Source organism: Macaca fascicularis, chromosome 10 (assembly GCF_037993035.2).
Source record: "Macaca fascicularis isolate 582-1 chromosome 10, T2T-MFA8v1.1".
Classification (NCBI taxonomy): domain Eukaryota; kingdom Metazoa; phylum Chordata; class Mammalia; order Primates; family Cercopithecidae; genus Macaca; species Macaca fascicularis.
This window is the reverse complement of record NC_088384.1, coordinates 19921641-19939981: the sequence shown is the minus strand read 5'-3', so window position 1 is coordinate 19939981 and position 18341 is coordinate 19921641. Positions and strand designations below refer to the sequence as shown.

At 45.6% G+C, this 18341-nt stretch overlaps 1 protein-coding gene across 10 annotated transcripts in view; it reads right to left on the bottom strand.

The window, feature by feature from the left end:
• Positions 1–18341, bottom strand: part of PRR14L (proline rich 14 like) — a 72166-nt gene that overhangs the window by 15041 nt on the left and 38784 nt on the right. For 7 of the 10 annotated variants that reach the window (XM_045363761.3, XM_015457290.4, XM_005567523.5 and 4 more), the window contains 3 exons: positions 11382–11453; positions 10286–10457; positions 7796–7902 (listed from right to left, as the gene is read on the bottom strand). In XM_045363761.3, coding sequence (XP_045219696.2) covers positions 7796–7902; positions 10286–10457; positions 11382–11453 — 351 coding nt within the window. Of the gene's footprint in view, positions 1–6892; positions 7060–7772; positions 7903–10285; positions 10458–11381; positions 11454–18341 lie in introns of those variants that run through there. The other 3 variants (XM_045363763.3, XR_012418811.1, XM_005567525.5) reach the window with 3 other exon arrangements.

Below are 18341 nucleotides of genomic sequence, written 5' to 3'. Positions count from 1 at the left end.
ACCTCAAGTGACCCACCCGTTTCAGCCTCCCAAAGTGCTAGGATTACAGGCTTGAGCCACCATACCTGGCCAGAATCAACTTTTAAACATGTTTTGGGCGGGGTGGATGACTTGAGGTCAGGAGTTCAAGACCAGCCTGACCAACATGGTAAAACCCTGTCTCTATTAAGAATATAAAATTAGGCCGGGCGTGGTGGCTCACGTCTGTAATCCCAGCACTTTGGGAGGCCAAGATAGAAGGATCATGAGGTCAAGAGATTGAGACCATCCTGGCCAACATGGTGAAACCCCACCTCTACTACAAAAAAAAAAAAAAAAAAAAAAGAACAGCTCTTTGTCAAGCGAATAATGTATCAAAATTTTACTGTTGACTATATGCCAATGATTAAATTATTGCTTTTCAGCTCAAAATTTTCCCTTCAGTACCCGCTCTGTGATAACGGAATCCTAGGCCCTTTAAGCATTTCTCTTTTGCAGTGAGTATGATGCTACTAACCTTTGTCACAAGGTGTTGGAGGAACAATGCAGGTGGAAGGGAGCTTCTCTTTCTGGTTTGGTGAGCTTTTTTTCTTGCTCCTGCAGCATGGGCCATCAGTGATTAATGTATGTTGGGATGTTTTGGGCCTTCTCTGCCCTAGTGGTGCGGCCAGGTGCGGCCAAGGTCCCTCAGTGACCTTGCAGCCTTAGCTTGGCGACCACTTTGCTGCAGGCTTCCCAACACGGATAGGGCACTCCAGGCCTTATGCCCTCAATGGTAACCTGACTTCCTGACGGTCATTTCCTGTTGCTCTCCTGAAGCAGAAACCACATGCTCGAGGCCTTGCATCAGAGCAGTGCCGCACCTCCCTCTGCAGCAGCCTTGTCTGTGCTCCAGAAGGTGGTTGTTATTTCCTGCTTGCCCAGCTCTGGCCTCTGCAACCCAGCCATCTAATGGGCTGCAACCTCACCTTCTCCAACCAAGTTTCAACTCCAGGGAGGTGGTGCCCCTTCCAAGTTTGCCCTTCCTAGGGTACTCTCCCTTAGCCCAAGTGTACCCTTCAGGATTGTCTTTACATTTAAGGTTACTCCCTGTCATAGTTTAATGCTTTATAATAAACTTCCCCTGTTTAAAATACTGTGTGATTTCTGTCTCCTGATTGGACCTGAACCAATACATAAACTAAGGTAAAAATCCTAAGAGCTAAATTAGGTTGCTACTAAATACGTTAAACCAGTGGTCTTTACATTAGTGTACCTAAAGACTTTCCACAGAGTACATGAGAACCCAGCTGTAGGGGAATCAACCACTCAATCTTTAATTTCTATTTTGTCTTTCATTATTATTATTAATTTTTTTTTCTTTTTTTAGATGGAGTCTTGCTCTGTTGCCCAGGTTGGAGTGCAGTGGTGTAATCTCAGCTCACTGCAACCTCTGCCTTTTGGGTTCAAGCGATTCTTTGGCCTCAGCCTCCCAAGTAGCTGGGATTACAGGTGTATGCCACCATGCCTGGCTAATTTTGTATTTTTAGTAGATATGGGGTTTCACCATGTTGGCCAGGCTGGTCTTGAACTACTGACCTCATGATCTATCCACCTCGGCCTCCCAAAGTGCTGGGATTACAGACATGAGCCAACACGCCTGGCCTTATTATTAATTTTTGTAGAAATGTGGTCTTACTATGTTGCCCAGGCTGCTCTTAGCCTCCTGGGCTCAAGTGATCCTTCCACCTTGGCCACCCAAAGTGTTGGGATTACAGGTGTGAACTACCATGCCTGGCTCAATCTCTGATTTATTCTAAAAGTGATACACCTGAGAAGTGTCCTGAATTGCTCTTGCAGGTCTCTCTGTTCCCACAAATTCTCTCAGAACAGCTCCTATCCATCCTGAATTCTACTTTGATACATCAATCAAATCACTCATTTTGCTAAGCCCTTTCCAGTGATTAATGAAATCACCATAAACTTGTCTTGGGCTTTTCTTTTCCTTTACTACACATTATTCAGTTAAGAGAGAACAGTGCCTTTAGAGATTGGGTATTTGGGGCCGAGCACAGTGGCTCATGCCTGTAATCCCAGAACTTTGGGAGGCCAAGGCAGGCAGATCATATGAGGTCAGGAGTTCCAGACCAACTTGGCCAACACAGTGAAACCTTGTCTCTACTAAAAATACAAAAATTAGCTGGGTGTGGTGGCATGTGCCTGTAATACCAGCTACTCAGGCAGCTGAGGCAGAAGAATCGCTTGTACCTGGGAGGCAGAGGTTGCAGTGAGCCGAGATCATGCCATTGCACTTTAGACTGGGCAACAAGGGCGAAACTCTGTCTCAAAAAAAAAAAAAAAAAAAAAAAATTAGCCAGGTGTGGTGGCAGGTGCCTGTAATCCCAGCTACTCGGGAGGCTGAGGCATGAGAATCGCTGGAACCTGGGAAGTGGAGGTTGCAGTGAGCCAAAATTGCACCACTACACTCCAGCCTGGGCAACACAGTGATACTCTGTCTCAAAAAAAAAAAAAAAAAAAAAAAAGAAGAAGAAATTGAGTATTTGGGCCAGTGTTAACACACTTGATTTTGGCTATCTCATGGAAAGGAGTTGTCAGAGTGACTTTGCTTTGTTCACCTCGATTATCATCAAATAATGTCTACTTAAGAAAAAGACCTTATTTAGGAAAGAGAGCTTCAAACACTGAAAATAGCTTGTTCATATATTTAATTATATACAAAATTTTTTCTAGCTATTCTCACTTCTTATCAACAATATGTCATCACTTAGAAAAGTTCCACTCAACATATTCATGGGATGGGCACAATGGCTGACACCAGTAATCTGAGCACTTTGGGAGGTGGAGGTGGCCAGATCACTTGAGCCTGGGAGTTCAAGACCAGCCTGGGGAACATGGCAAAATCCCATCTCTACTAGAAATACAAAAATTAGCTGGGCATGGTAGCACACGCCTGTAGTCCCAGCTACTCACGAGGCTGAGGTAGGAGGATTACCTGAGCCCAGGAAGTTGAAGCTGCAGTGAGCCATGATCATGCCTCTACACTCCAGCCTGGGCGACAGAGCGAGACCTTGTCACAAAACAAACAAACTGTATCTATCTATATATATAAATGTTTTACTGGGACTATCAAATACTTGAAGTGCACAAAACCCACAGAAAAAATTTAAGTAATTTCCTTGGGTTAACGCATGAACTTTTATCAATTCATACTATAAATATTTAATTCAAGTAGTCAGTCCCTTCTGATCTGATCCTATAAGATGTTGTAATTTTTTTTTTTTTGAGACAGAGTGGCTCAATCATGGCTCACTGCAACCTCCACCTCCTGGGTTCAAGCGATTCTCCTGCCTCAGCCTCATGAGTAGCTGGGATTACAGGTGCCTGCTACCACGCCCAGCTAATTTTTGTATTTTTAGTAGAGACGGGGTTTCACCATGTTGGCCAGGCTGGTCTCGAACTCCTGACCTCAGGTGATATACCCGCCTTGGCCTCTCTAAGTGCTGCCCAAAGTGCTGGGATTACAGGCATGAGCTATTCATGCCCAGCCAGATGTTATAACTTCTATTCCCATTAACAATATCAAGGCCGGGCGCGGTGGCTCAAGCCTGTAATCCCAGCACTTTGGGAGGCCGAGACGGGCGGATCACGAGGTCAGGAGATCGAGACCATCCTGGCTAACACGGTGAAACCCCGTCTCTACTAAAAAATACAAAAAAAAACTAGCCGGGCAAGGTGGCGGGCGCCTGTAGTCCCAGCTACTCGGGAGGCTGACGCAGGAGAATGGCGTAAACCCAGGAGGCAGAACTTGCAGTGAGCTGAGATCCGGCCACTGCACTCCAGCCCGGGCCACAGAGCGAGACTCCGTCTCAAAAAAAAAAAAAAAAAAAAAAAAAAATCAAAATATATGTGATAAACTGCCCTGCCAATTGGTTTGTCCAATATACTTTTCTCTTATATTAAATATAAAAGCAGGCTGGGCTTGGTGGCTCACTCCAGCCTGGGCAACAAGAGCAAAACTGTATCTCAAAAAAAAAAAAAAAAAAAAAAAAAAAGAGCAATCATTGAGACTTATATAAATTAATAGATTTAGTTCTGATTTTTACAATAATTGTGAATCATTCTTAAAAGTCTAATACTAGAGTTTAATTCATGTATGCATACACATTTACTAAAGCAATTATCATGCTTTCTACCATATTCCTCACTTCAAAATTCACAATGCTTTATTATAAATTCAGTAATGAGAAATGCTTTTTTGAGACCCCAGTCCAGGCTGGAGTGCAGTGCTGTGACCTCAGCTCACTGCAACCTCCGCCTCCCGGGTTCAAGTGACTCTCCTGCCTCAGCCTCCTGAGTAGCTGGGAATACAGGCGCGTGCCACTACCGCCTGGCTAATTTTTGTATTTTTAGTCGAGATGGGGTTTCACCATGTTGGCCAGGCTGGTGTCAAACTTCCGACCTCAAATGATCCACCCACCCCAGCCTCCCAAAGTGTTGGGATTACAGGCATGAGCCACCGCTCCTGGCATCATGTTGTTTTAGTAATGCACAGGTTGGCACTATTGGGTTATTAAGAGCATCCATAACCTGAAAATACAAAATCTGAAATGCTCCAACATCTGAAACTTTCTGAGCGCCAACATGATGCTCAAAGGTCACGTTCAAAGGGAATGCTCACTGGAGCATTTGGGATTTTCAGATGAGGGATGCTGGTAAGTATAATGCAAATATTCCAAAATCTGAAAAAATGTGAAGTCTGAAACATTTTTGGTCCCAATAATTTGAATAAGAGATAGTCAACCTGCATTATTAAAATGGATAAATTATGACTTTAAGACTTTTAGAAAAATACCTTACCATTTGTACTCCATAATTTATTTCTCGGTGTTTTATATCATTTCCTTTTTTTTTTTTTTTTTTTTGAGACGGAGTCTCGCTCTGTCACCCGGGCTGGAGTGCAGTGGCCGGATCTCAGCTCACTGCAAGCTCCGCCTCCCGGGTTTACGCCATTCTCCTGCCTCAGCCTCCCGAGTAGCTGGGACTACAGGCGCCCGCCACCTCGCCCGGCTAGTTTTTTGTATTTTTTAGTAGAGACGGGGTTTCACCGGGTTAGCCAGGATGGTCTCGATCTCCTGACCTCGTGATCCACCCGTCTCGGCCTCCCAAAGTGCTGGGATTACAGGCTTGAGCCACCGCGCCCGGCCTTTTTTTCTCTTTTTTTGAGACGGAGTCTCGCTCTGTTGCCCAGGCTGGAGTGCAGTGGCCAGATCTCAGCTCACTGCAAGCTCTGCCTCCCGGGTTCACATCATTCTCCTGCCTCAGCCTCCCAAGTAGCTGGGACTACAGGCGCCCGCCACCTCACCTGGCTAGTTTTTTGTATTTTTTTTTAGTAGAGATGGGGTTTCACCGTGTTAGCCAGGATGGTCTCGATCTCCTGACCTCGTGATCCGCCTGTCTCAGCTTCCCAAAGTGCTGGGATTACAGGCTTGAGCCACCGCACCCGGCCTATATCATTTTCTTAAAAGGATAAATTAACTTTTTTTTTTTTTTTTTTTTTTTGAGACGGAGTCTCGCTCTGTCGCCCAGGCTGGAGTGCAGTGGCCGGATCTCAGCTCACTGCAAGCTCCGCCTCCCGGGTTCACGCCATTCTCCTGCCTCAGCCTCCCGAGTAGCTGGGACTACAGGCGCTGCCACCACGCCCGGCTAGTTTTTTGTATTTTTAGTAGAGACGGGGTTTCACCGTGTTAGCCAGGATGGTCTCGATCTCCTGACCTCGTGATCCGCCCACCTCGGCCTCCCAAAGTGCTGGGATTACAGGCGTGAGCCACCGCGCCCGGCCAAAAATTAACTTATTTACTTGAATTGGAAAACAGAAAAGTCAGGAAGAATGATTTGCTTGATGGGCTTAAATAATAAATTGCTTCCACCAATTAAATTATATGCCCAGGCTCTTCCATAAACTCAGTGTACTAAAATCTGCAGCTTCAAGGGTTTTTTTCTTTTTTTACAAAAGTACATTTGATTAAAAGCATTTTATCAAAAGACATCCTATGTTTAGGCAAAGATTTATTAAAAATTTTATTTTTCTCAACCCTCTTTCAGTATACTGGAATGAATAAAGTACCTCTAAGTGAAAGAGGATCTGGCATTTGACATTTACTGGACCTTTCTTGGTCTGTTCAGACACTGAGACAGTAACTGCCACTAATAACTGGGTAACAGAACCTTTATGACTGAGTGCTTTTCAATCTTTTGTTTTCATTAAATATAATGCTAGATCACTGTGATTTTCTGGCATATAACTTGAAAGAAGTGGAAATAATTGAATGACTTTACTGTATTAAAACTCCTTCCTCTCCCAACTACTTATTTATGTAAACAAGGTTCTTCAGACATACAAATGCAAGAGAGAATACAACTGATAATGAATTCTTTTTCATTTGAGTAATAAATACTACTCGATCTCGGATCTCGGGATATCTGAAATATTTTTAAAATTTCTCTTGAAAAGACATACAATAGGTCAACAAAAGAACCATTAAGACAAAAATACAACATATTAAGATAAAGATTATGGTGCAGAAGTGGAACATCAATCATGATCCTAACAAATGATTATTTATTTTATTCGTGTTGTGTGAAGCACTATAATGGATGAAGTAGTACACATTCTTTTCTCAATTACACTGTATAGAAATCTTCTTTTTGGTTTTTTTTGAGACGGAGTTTCACTCTTGTTGCCTAGGCTGGAGTGCAACGGCACGATCTTGGCTCACCGCAACCTCCACCTCCCGAGTTCAAGCAATTCTCCTGCCTCAGCCTCCTGAGTAGCTGAGATTACTGGTGCATGCCACCACACCCAGCTTATTTTGCATTTTTAGTAGAGATGGGTTTCTCCATGTTAGTCAGGCTGGTCTCAAACTCCTGACCTTGTGATCCACCCGCCTCGGCCTCCCAAAGCGCTGGGATTACAGGCATGAGCCATCACGCCCGGCCTTGTATAGAAATCTTAAGTGTTGGGAATTCTTATTCATATTTTACAGGGAAGTTCCTGAGAGACCTCTGTTAGGCTTCCATTTGCTGATAAGAAATGAAGGAGCAAAATTGATGAGAAGAAAATATAAGTCTGGAGATCTTTTTTAAGAAAAACTCAACTCAGGACTTTTGGGTCCTTTTCCAGTTTAGTGCAGAGTATTTAGGAGCTTGAGCTCTGGGGTTGGGTAAATCCTGTGACAGACAGAAACCACATGTGCCAGGATCAATGCTACAACCTAACACAGGTTCCTCATTGCAACACTGGAGGATTAAGATTATGTACGCAAGGCCGGGCGCGGTGGCTCAAGCCTGTAATCCCAGCACTTTGGGAGGCCGAGGCGGGCGGATCACAAGGTCAGGAGATCGAGACCACAGTGAAACCCCGTCTCTACTAAAAATACAAAAAATTAGCCGGGCGCGGTGGCGGGCGCCTGTAGTCCCAGCTACTCAGGAGGCTGAGGCAGGAGAATGGCGGGAACCCGGGAGGCGGAGCTTGCAGTGAGCCTAGATCGCGCCACTGCACTCCAGCCTGGGCAACAGCGTGAGACTCCGTCTCAAAAAAAAAAAAAAAAAAAAAAAAAAAAAAAAGATTATGTACGCAATATATTAAAATGTCCTTGCATATAAATATGTAGTGACAGTACTAATTAATTCTTTAGGGTAAATTCCTAGAAATGTATTAAATGGCTCTCAGAGTGTAGGACCATTTAAAGGGTAATTATATTATGACAAACAATTTTCCAAAAAAGTGAACCTACCTTGTAATAGAGAAGGAGCTCACCTTTTGGGTCGAGGAAGGCCCATGGGGGTAAGATTAGGATCTGGTCTAGGAATGGTTTTCCGGATGCGAATCTGTGAGACTTTCTTTGGCCTCTTCTCTGGCTCAGCCTATTTTTAAGGATTAAGAAGAAAGATGGTCACGTTGTAAGACATTTTATTTATTTATGTATTTTTTGAGACAAGGTCTCACTCTGTGGCCCAGTGGTGCAATCATAGCTCACTGCAGCCTTGAACTCCTGAACTCAAATGATCATCCTGCCTTGGCCTCCCAAAGCACTGGGTTTACCAGTATAAGCCACCATAACTGGCAATGTTTACTTTTAGATGGGGTCTTGCTATATTGCTCAGGCTGCTCAGGAACTCCTGGGCTCAAGTGATCCTTTTGCCTCAGCCTCTGTGGTAGCTAGGACTATAGGCGCACGCCATCACCCCTGGCATACTGTAAGACATTTTAAAATATAAAGTCCCTTGGCTTGGCACTTAAAGACACTGCTACCTCACTTTAGAGATGATTCTAGTAAGTAGTTTATGACAAAGCTCCCACTCCTATTCCTGCTGGTTTTTAATTTTACTATTTATTTATTTTTTTTTTGAGACGGAGTCTTGCTCTGTCGCCGAGACTGGAGTGCAGTGGCCGGATCTCGGCTCACTGCAAGCTCCGCCTCCCGGGTTTATGCCATTCTCCTGCCTCAGCCTCCCGAGTAGCTGGGACTACAGGCGCCCGCCACCTCGCCCGGCTATTTTTTTGTATTTTTTACTAGAGACAGGGTTTCACCAGGTTAGCCAGGATGGTCTCGATCTCCTGACCTCGTGATCCGCCCGTCTCGGCCTCCCAAAGTGCTGGGATTACAGGCTTGAGCCACCGCGCCCGGCCTACTATTTATTTTTTAAGACAAGAATTTTGCTCTTGTTGCCAGGCTGAAGTGCAATGGCATGGTCTTGGTTCACTGCAACCTCTGACTCCTGGGTTCAAGTGATTCTCCTGCCTCAGCCTCCTGAGTAGCTGGAATTACAGGAATGCGCCACTGCGCCCAGCTAATTTTTTATTTTTCGTAGAGACAGGGCTTCTCCATGTTGGTCAGGCTGGTCTCAAACTCCCAACCTCAGGTGATCTGCCCACCTCGGCCTCCCAAAGTGCTAGGATTACAGATGTGAGCCACCACATCTGGCCTTATTTATTTTTTGAGACAGAGTCTCACTCTGTCGCCCAGGCTGGAGTGCAGTGGCACAATCCAGGCTCACTACAACCTCCATCTCCTGGGTTCAAGTGATTCTACTGCCTCAGCCTCCAGAGTAGCTGGGATTACAGGCATGTGCCACCACATTTGGCTAATTTTTGTAATTTTAGTAGAGATGGGGTTTCACCATGCTGGCCAGGTTGGTCTTGAACTCCTGACCCCAGGTGATCCACCCACCTCAGCCTCCCAAAGTGTTGGGATCACAGGCACGAGCCACTGTGTCCGGCCTTTTTCTTTTTTTTTTTTTTTGAGATGGAGTCTCGGTCTGTCGCCCAGGCTGGAGTGCAGTGGCCGGATCTCAGCTCACTGCAAGTTCCACCTCCCGGGTTTACGCCATTCTCCTGCGTCAGCCTCCCGAGTAGCTGGGACTACAGGCGCCCGCCACCTCGCCCGGCTAGTTTTTTTTTTTTGTATTTTTTAGTAGAGACGGGGTTTCACTGGGTTAGCCAGGATGGTCTCGATCTCCTGACCTCGTGATCCGCCCGTCTCGGCCTCCCAAAGTGCTGGGATTACAGGCTTGAGCCACCGCGCCCAGCCTTTTTTTTTTTTTTAAGACAGGACTTCACTCTGTCACTTAGGCTGGAGTGCAGTGATGCAATCGGGGCTCATTGCTGCAACCTCCACCTCCTGGGCTCAAGCAATTCTCCCTCCTCAGCCTCCCAAGTAACTGGGACTACAAGTGTGCACCACCACGGTCAGCTAATTTTTGTATTTTTTGTAGAGACACGGTTTCGCCAGGTTGCCCAGGCTTCTATTGAACTCCTGGACTCAAGCGATCCACCCACCTCAGCCTCCCAAAGTGCTGAGATTACAGGCGTGAGCCACTGTGCCCGGTCCCTGCTGTGTTTTAAGCAACTACTCCCCTCATATCATCAAAACAAGAATCGTACATTCAGTTCAGATATTGAACTGTCAACATGAAAGTTTGCAACTATCGAAGACAACAGACGTTGCAAAATTGAACATCATCACCATCCACTCATCTCTTTGAATGCATAAAGCAGCTCTTTGGTCCAATTCTCTAAACAGTTACATGCTGTTGGCAAGAAAAAAGTATCTAGAAAACAGTGCAGATTAAAAGTCCACTGTGTCCTTTATTGGCGAAGAGAAAAACTCCTGGCTTAGTACTCTCCAGGACTTGGCTGACACTAAAGGTGGTATGTAAAGATACTCAGAGGCCAGTCTGTAGTTACCATGTGATGTGAGTTGACAATGGCCACCATCACCTGACCCCACCAGCACTTTACACTTACCTCTTTCTGTTCTGGAGGGCTGCTCTGTGGGCAGGGGCATGCTGCTTTCACACCATCCAGCTCATCCAATCCAGGAACCTGGAACTCAGAGGCTGAAAGCAGGAGCTTGCTGACAGCTGATTCTGCTACCAAGCAAGACTTTGGTACCAAGGCAGGGAATGGAGGCTCCAGCCTAGCACCATGAAGAGAAAGAGAAGATAGATATGAGAGGGGTTCCCTTTCTACTTCCAGCACATTCAACTTCTTCTTTTTTTTTTTTTTTGAGGCGGAGCTTTGCTCTTGTTGCCCAGGTTGGAATGCAATGGTGCAATCTTGGCTCAATGCAGCCAGTCTCTGCCTCCCAGGTTCAAGCGATTCTCCTGCCTCAGCACCCACAAGTAGCTGAGATTACAGGCATGTGCCATCACTCCTAGCTAATTCTGTACTTTTAGTAGAGACAGAGTTTCTCCATGTTGGTCAGGATGGTCTCAATCTCCTGACCTTAGGTGATCCGCCTGCCCAGGTCTCCCAAAGTGCTGGGATTACAGGCATGAGCCACCACACCCAGCCTCAACTTCTTAACATCTAGGCCTCAATACTTTTTCTTTCTTTCCAGGAATGATATATTCAGTCAACCTGCTTTCTAGTCACTTCCAGACATAGCCTATACCACGTATGTAAAAAAAATTACAAGAATGTGTCATCCATTTTATTGCTATGGAGTTTTATAAGGAAAACTGTAAAAAGGAACAGAAGTTTTGGGTGAGGAAGGTATCTGGTAAACCACACAAATGAACAGCGCTCAGATGAGATCAACCCTGTCCAGGGACTGAAGTTGGCTATAAAACATGAAGTAGCTTGAGAGGTGACTTCTGGTACAATAAGCTGGTTAGTGATTTTCAATTTTTTTTTTTTTTAACAAATGGTATTGATTACAAATTCCTAGTTGCTGCTTGTAATAGAACATATTTCAATCTCAGAGATGTTTATCTGAGAGACACAGATCAGGTTTACAAGGACAAGAGATCAAAGTCATGCCACAGATGATCCATGCCACCTATGCATGCACTCTCTTACACACACACATGTGCACACGCACTGAGCCTCATGTGCTCACCTTGTTTGACTGCCGCTGGTGTTATATGTAGCTTCCATGCCTGGAAGAGGCACATATGGTAACATGGTGTGGCTAAAGTAAAGCAAAAGTACAAAAGCAACAGGTAAGGGCAGTGGGATAACAGGAAAGGTTTTGACGTTATTGTGGGTATTAGCACATGATAGCCCCAAGAAGATAAGAAATGTCAGTTACCCAGAAAGAGGAAAGCTTCCCAACCAGGAGAGTTACATTTATGTGCGCATCACTGGAATGGAGGCAGACTGACAGGAAGATTATTTTCTAACTTAAATGGAAAGAAAGCGGAGACAGAAATAAAGAACAGTGGCTGGGCAAGGTGGCTGAGGTGGGCAGATCGCTTCAGCCTAGGAGTTCAAGACCAGCTTGAGCAACACGGCGAGACCTTGTCTCCACAAAAAATACAAAAATTACCCAGGGGTGGTGGAGTGCACCTGTGGTACCAGCTACTCAGGAGGCTGGGGTGAGAAGACTACTTGAGCCCAGAAGGTCAAGACCGAAGTAATCCAAGACTGCACCACTGCACTTCAGCCTGAGTGACAGGGCAAGACCCCATCTCTAAATAAAAATAAATAAATAAAAATTTAAAGAATATATTATACCACTCAGTTGTGTACTGACTCTATTAAAATAAAATCTGCCAGTTTCTATAACCTTACAAAATATTAGAGAGAAACCAATTATTTTCTTTTTCTTTTTATTTGTTTGAGACTGAGTCTCGCTCTGTTGCCCAGGCTGGAGTGCAATGGTGCAATTCTGGCTCACTGCAAGCTCTTCCTCCCGGGTTCAAGAGATTCTTCTGCCTCAGCCTCCCAAGTAGCTGGGACTATAGGAGTGTGCCAACATGCCCAGGTAATTTTTGTATTTTTAGTAGAGATGGGTTTTCACCATATTGGCCAGGCTGGTCTCGAACTCCTGACTTTGTGATCTGCCCGCCTCGGCCTCCCAAAGTGCTGGGATTACAAGCACAAGCCACTGTGCCCGTCCCAATTATTTTCTTTAAAGCCAAGTTACACATAAAACATAGCTACACAGCCGGGCACAGTGGCTCACACTTCTAATCCCAGCATTTTGGGAGGCTGAGGTGGGCAGATCACTTGAGGCAAGGAGTTTAAGACCAGCCTGGCCAACATGGCAAAACCCCATCTCTACTAAAAGTACAAAAATTAGCTGGGTGTGGTGGTGGATGCCTGTAATCCTCGCTACTCAGGAGGCTGAGGCAGGAGAATCGCTTGAATGCGGAAGGTAGAGGCTGCAGTAAGCTGAGATTATACCACTGCATTCCAACCTGGGCGACAGAGGGAAATTGTTTAGTTTGTTTAGACAAACTAAACAAAACAACATAGCTATATAGAAGAAAACTATTGGCCGGCCATGGTGGCTTACGCGTGTAATCCCAGCACTCTGGGGAGGCCGAGGCAGGTGGATCACATGAGGTCAGGAGTTCAAGACCAGCCTGGCCAACATGATGAAACCCCGTCTCTACAAAAATACAAAAACTAGCTGGGCATGATGGCACGTGCCTGTAATCCCAACTACTTGGGAGGGTGAGGCAGGAGAATTGCTTGAACTCGGGAGGCAGAGGTTGCAGTGAGCCGAGATCACACCACTGCACTCCAATATGGAAGACAGAGCAAGACTCCATCTTACAAAAAACAAAAACAACAACAAAAAAACCTATTAAAAGTTAAGTTAATTTCTTTATAACTTTTTTTTTTTTGAGATGGAGTCTCACTTTGACACCCAAGCTGGAGTGCAGTGGCATGATCTCAACTCACTGCAACCTCCACCTCGCGGGTTCAAGGGATTCTCCTGCTTCAGCCTCTCGAATAGTTGGGACTACAGGCACCCGCCACGACACCGGACTAATTTTTGTATTTTTCATAGACATGGGGTTTCACCATATTGGTCAGGCTGGTCTCCAACTCCTGACCTTGCGATCTGCTTACCTCAGTGTCCCAAAGTGTTGACATTATAGGCATGAGCCACTGTGCTCAGCCTGCTAGAAACCATTTCTAAGCTTGTTTAGAAAAACAGCAAAATTCTGGCCAGGCACGGTGACTCAAACCTATAATTCCAGTACTCTGGGAGGCTGAGGTGGGTGGATCACCTGAGGTCAAGAGTTTGAGACCAGCCTGGCCAATCTGGTGAAACCCTGTCTCTACAAAGAATACAAAATTAGCCGGGCGTGATGGTGCATGCCTGTAATCCCAACTATTCAGGAGGCTGAGGCAGGAAAATCACTTAAACCCAGGAGGCAGAGGTTGCAGTGAGCTGGGATCGCACCACTGCACTTCAGCCTGGGAGACAAGAGTTTCACACTGCAAGAGTGAAACTCTGCCTCAAAAAAAAAAAAGAAAGAAAGAAAAGAAAAACAGCAAACTTTTTTTTTTTTTTTTGAGACGCAGTCTTGCTTTGTCGCCCAGGCTGGAGTGCGGTGGCTGGATCTCAGCTCACTGCAAGCTCCGCCTCCCGGGTTTACGCCATTCTCCTGCCTCAGCCTCCCAAGTAGCTGGGACTCCAGGCACCCGCCACCTCGCTCGGCTAGTTTTTTGTATTTTTTAGTAGAGACGGGGTTTCACCGTGTTAGCCGGGATGGTCTCGATCTCCTGACCTCGTGATCCGCCCATCTCGGCCTCCCAAAGTGCTGGGATTACAGGCTTGAGCCACCGCGCCCGGCCAAAACAGCTAAACTTCTAAACTCTAAGCCCAGGCACATGGTGTTAAGGCATTTTTAGAGCCTATGAGAAGTACCCATAAATACCACCCCCTCCACCTTCCATTTGAATTTAAATAAAGTAAAATAAAATAAAAAGCTAGAAATAGGGAGGGAAACAGAGAAAATTTTCAACACCAGGAAACAGAAACATCAGGTGGGAAAGGAAGAGCGCTGGAAGACGAAAAGGGGCAAAAAGTTTACACCTCCACAGGGGGAAAGGAGTAACTACCATCTATCCTAACCTCAGGAACAGACATAGTTTGGAGAAAGTAGCATTTTTTGGGGATGGAGTCTTGCTCTGTCGCCCAGGCTGGAGTGCAGTGGCGTGATCTTGGCTCACTGCAACCTCCACTTCCCGGGTTCAAATGATTCTCCTGCCTCAGCCTCCTGAGTAGATGGGACTATTGGTGTGTGCCACCACGCCCGGGTAATTTTTGTATTTTTAGTAGAGACGGGGTTTCACCATGTTAGCCAGGATGGTCTCAATCTCCTGATCTCATGTTCCACCTGACTCAGCCTCCCAAAGTGCTGGCATGACAGGTGTGAGCCTTTGCACCTGGCCAGAAGTAACACAATTTAAAGCCTGGGAGACAAGAGTGAAACTCTGTCTCAAAAAAAAAAGAAAAAAGAAACAAAGAAAAGAAAAATACATAGCAGAGCAATTACGAGGTTTTAGAGGCATATCAACAAAGTAGACAATAAAAGCAGTACACTAGCATTTAAAACAACGTCAGTCACTCTAATGTATTTTCATGGTTGTCTTATGATAAGTGAACTTTTTTTTTTTTTTGAGACGGAGTCTCACTCTGTCGCCCAGGCTGGAGTGCAGTGGCGCGATCTCGGCTCACTGCAAGCTCCGCCTCCCAGGTTCACGCCATTCTCCTGCCTCAGCCTCCTGAGTAGCTGGGACTATAGGCGCCTGCCACCACGCTGGGCTAATTTTTTTGTATTTTTTTTTTTTAGTAGAGACAGGGTTTCACCATGTTAGCCAGGATGGTCTCGATTTCCTGACCTTGTGATCCGCCTGCCTCGGCCTCCCAAAGTGCTGAGATTACAGGCATGAGCCACCGCGCCTCGGCATAATAAGTGAACTTTAAAAAATAACTATAAAGGCCAGGCATGGTGGCTCACGCCTGTAATCCCAGCACTTTGGGAGGCTGGGCGGGCAGATAACCTGAGGTCAGGAGTTCAAGATCAGCCTGACCAACATGGAGAAACCCCGTAAATACAAAATTAGGTGGACGTGGTGGCCTGCAATTCCAGCTACTTGGGAGGCTGGTGCGGGAGAATCACTTGAACCTCGGAGGCAGAGGTTGTGGTGAGCCAAGACTGCGCCACTGCACTCCAGCCTGGCAACAAGAGCGAACCTCCATCTCAGGAAAACAACAACAACAACAAAAAAAAAACTGTAGGACATGTACTTGTAACAGCAATTCATCTTTTAATTTTAGTCAGTAATGTTCATGTTCCGGGTTTTTTTTTTTTTTTTCTGACACTTCTATTTATTCAGTTTTCTGCTAAGATGCTGAGGGAACTACACAATATGAACCAGCAGCTTTGTTGTTTATTTATTTATTTATTTTTGAGACAGAGTCTCACTCTGTTGCCCAGGCTGGAGTGCAGTCGTGCAATCTTGGCTAACCGTAACTTCTGCTTCCCAGGTTCAAGCAGTTCTCCTGCCTCAGCCTCCTGAGCAGCTGGGATTACAGGCACGAACCACCACATCCGGATAATTTTCATATTTTTAGTAGAGGCAAGGTTTCACCATGTTGGCTAGCCTGATCTTGAACTCCTGACCTCAGCTGATTCGTCCACCTCAGCCTCCCAAAGTGCTGGGAATATAGGCATAAGCCACCTCACCTGGCCACCAGCAGCTTTGTTGTTGAAATTTGCTTTTTGAGACATAGTCTCACTTTGCCGCCCAGGCTGGAATATAGTGGCAAGATCTCGGCTCACTGCAACCTCTGCTGATTCTTGTGCCTCGGCCTCTGAGTAGCAGGGATTATGGGCATGCACCACTACATTTGGCTAATTTTTGTACTTTTAATAGAGATGGGATTTATTTTTTTATTTTTTGAGACAGAGTTTCGCTCTTGTTGCCCAGGCTGGAGGGCAATGGTGTGATCTTGGCTCAGCACAACCTCCACCTCCCAGGTTAAAGCGATTCTCCTGCCTCAACCTCCAGAGTAGCTGGGATTTCAGGCATCCGCCACCACGCTCGGCTAATTTTGTACTTTTAGTAGAGATGAGGTTTCTCCATGTTGGTCAGGCTAGTCTCGAACTTCTGACCTCAGTTGATCCGCCCGCCTTGGCCTCCCAAAGTACTGGGATTATAGGCATGAGCCACCACACGCCTGGCCTATTTTTTTTTTTTTTTTTGGAGACAGAATCCTGCTCTGTTGCCCAGGCTAGAGTGCAGTGGTGTGATCTCGGCTCACTGCAACCCCCGCCTCCTGGGTTCAAGGAATCCTCCTGACTCAGCCTCTGAGTAGCTGGGACTACAGGCAAATGCCACTATGTCTGACTAATTTTTGTATTTTTTTGCAGAGACAAAGTTTTGCCATGTTTCCCAGGCTGGTCTCAAACTCTTGGACTAAAGAGATCCACCTGCCTTGGCCTCCCAAAGTGCTAGGCTTACAGGCATGAACCACTGCATCCCGCCTGAACTAGCCCACTTTATTGACACACAATGATTCTACGTTAGAGACACACAATGAACAAGGCCCTCCTAAGTTATTTGGAATATTAAGGCTTTTTGATGTCTAATCTTTCAACTATAGCAATCAATAGTAAGGGCAAATTAAAAAATATTTTGTTTACTTAAATAATTACAAAGAGGAGGATTTATCTATCATGTCTATAGCAGCTTTTTAGGGATTCTTTTTTTTTTTTTTTTGAGACAGAGTCTCGTTCTGTCACCCAGGCTGGAGTGCAATGGCGTGATCTCGGCTCACTGCCATCTCTGCCTCCCGGGTTCACGCCATTCTCCTGCCTCAGCCTCCCAAGTAGCTGGGACAACAGGTGTCTGCTGCCACGCCCATCTAATTTTTTGTATTTTTAATAGAGACAGGGTTTCACTGTGTTAGCCAGGATGGTCTTGTTCTCCTGACCTCGTGATCCGCCCGCCTCGACCTCCCAAAGTGCTGGGATTACAGATATGAGCCACCACACCCGGCCAGGGATTTTTAAGCTGAGTAGTTTAACTCTAGACTTTTTCTTCTCTTTTTTTTCTCTATTTTCAATTGGAAGGTACCATGATATTGATGAAACTATTTCCAACTATTCTCAATGATCACACCACAAGAACTCCTTCCCAGTTCACTTTAAGTTCTATAAATCCTAAAACTGAAGTAGGTAAATGCCAATTTTTGAAGCCTCTACATTGCCAAAAGAAAGGCAGGGGTTCATAAACCAGATCTGGTGATACCTATGTAATTTATTCATTAACTAAAAATATATTTATTCTGCGTCCTCTATATATCAAACAGAGTTAGGTGCTGGCTGTTTAATGCTTTGTGAAGGAGATAATGTTACAAGCGATTATGTGTTACTATTTATAGTCTTTCACTTGTAATGGGTGTTTGTTTTCTGCAAGGTGGATGCAAGAGTAGAAAAGATTCAGCTGGGCATGGTGGCTAGCACCTGTAATCTCAGCACTTTGGGAGGCCAAGGTGAGAGGATCACCAGATGTCAGGAGTTCGAGACCAGCCTGGCCAACATGGTGAAACCTCGTCTCTAATAAAAATACAAAAATTAGCCAGGCGTGGTGGCAGGCGCCTGTAATCCCAGCTACTCAGGAGGCTAAGGCAGGAGAATCACTTGAACCCGGGAGGCAGAGGTCGCGGTGAGCCAAGATTGCACCACTGCATTCCAGCCTGGGTGACAAGAATGAGACTCTGTCTCAAAAAAAAAAAAAAAAAAAAAAAAAAAAATATATATATATATATATATATATATATATATATAGCCGGGCGTGGTGGCGGGCGCCTGTACTACCAGCTACTTGGGAGGCTGAGGCAGGAGAATGGCGTGAACCCAGGAGGTAGAGCTTGCAGTGAGCCGAGATCACGCCACAGCACTCCAGCCAGGGCGACAGAGTCAAACTCCATCTCAAAGAAAAAAAAAGCAGGCTGGTTGCAATGGCTCATGCATGTAATCAGAGGTCGTGGTGAGCCAAGATTGCGCCACTGTATTCCAGCCTGGGTGACAAGAATGAAACTCTGTCT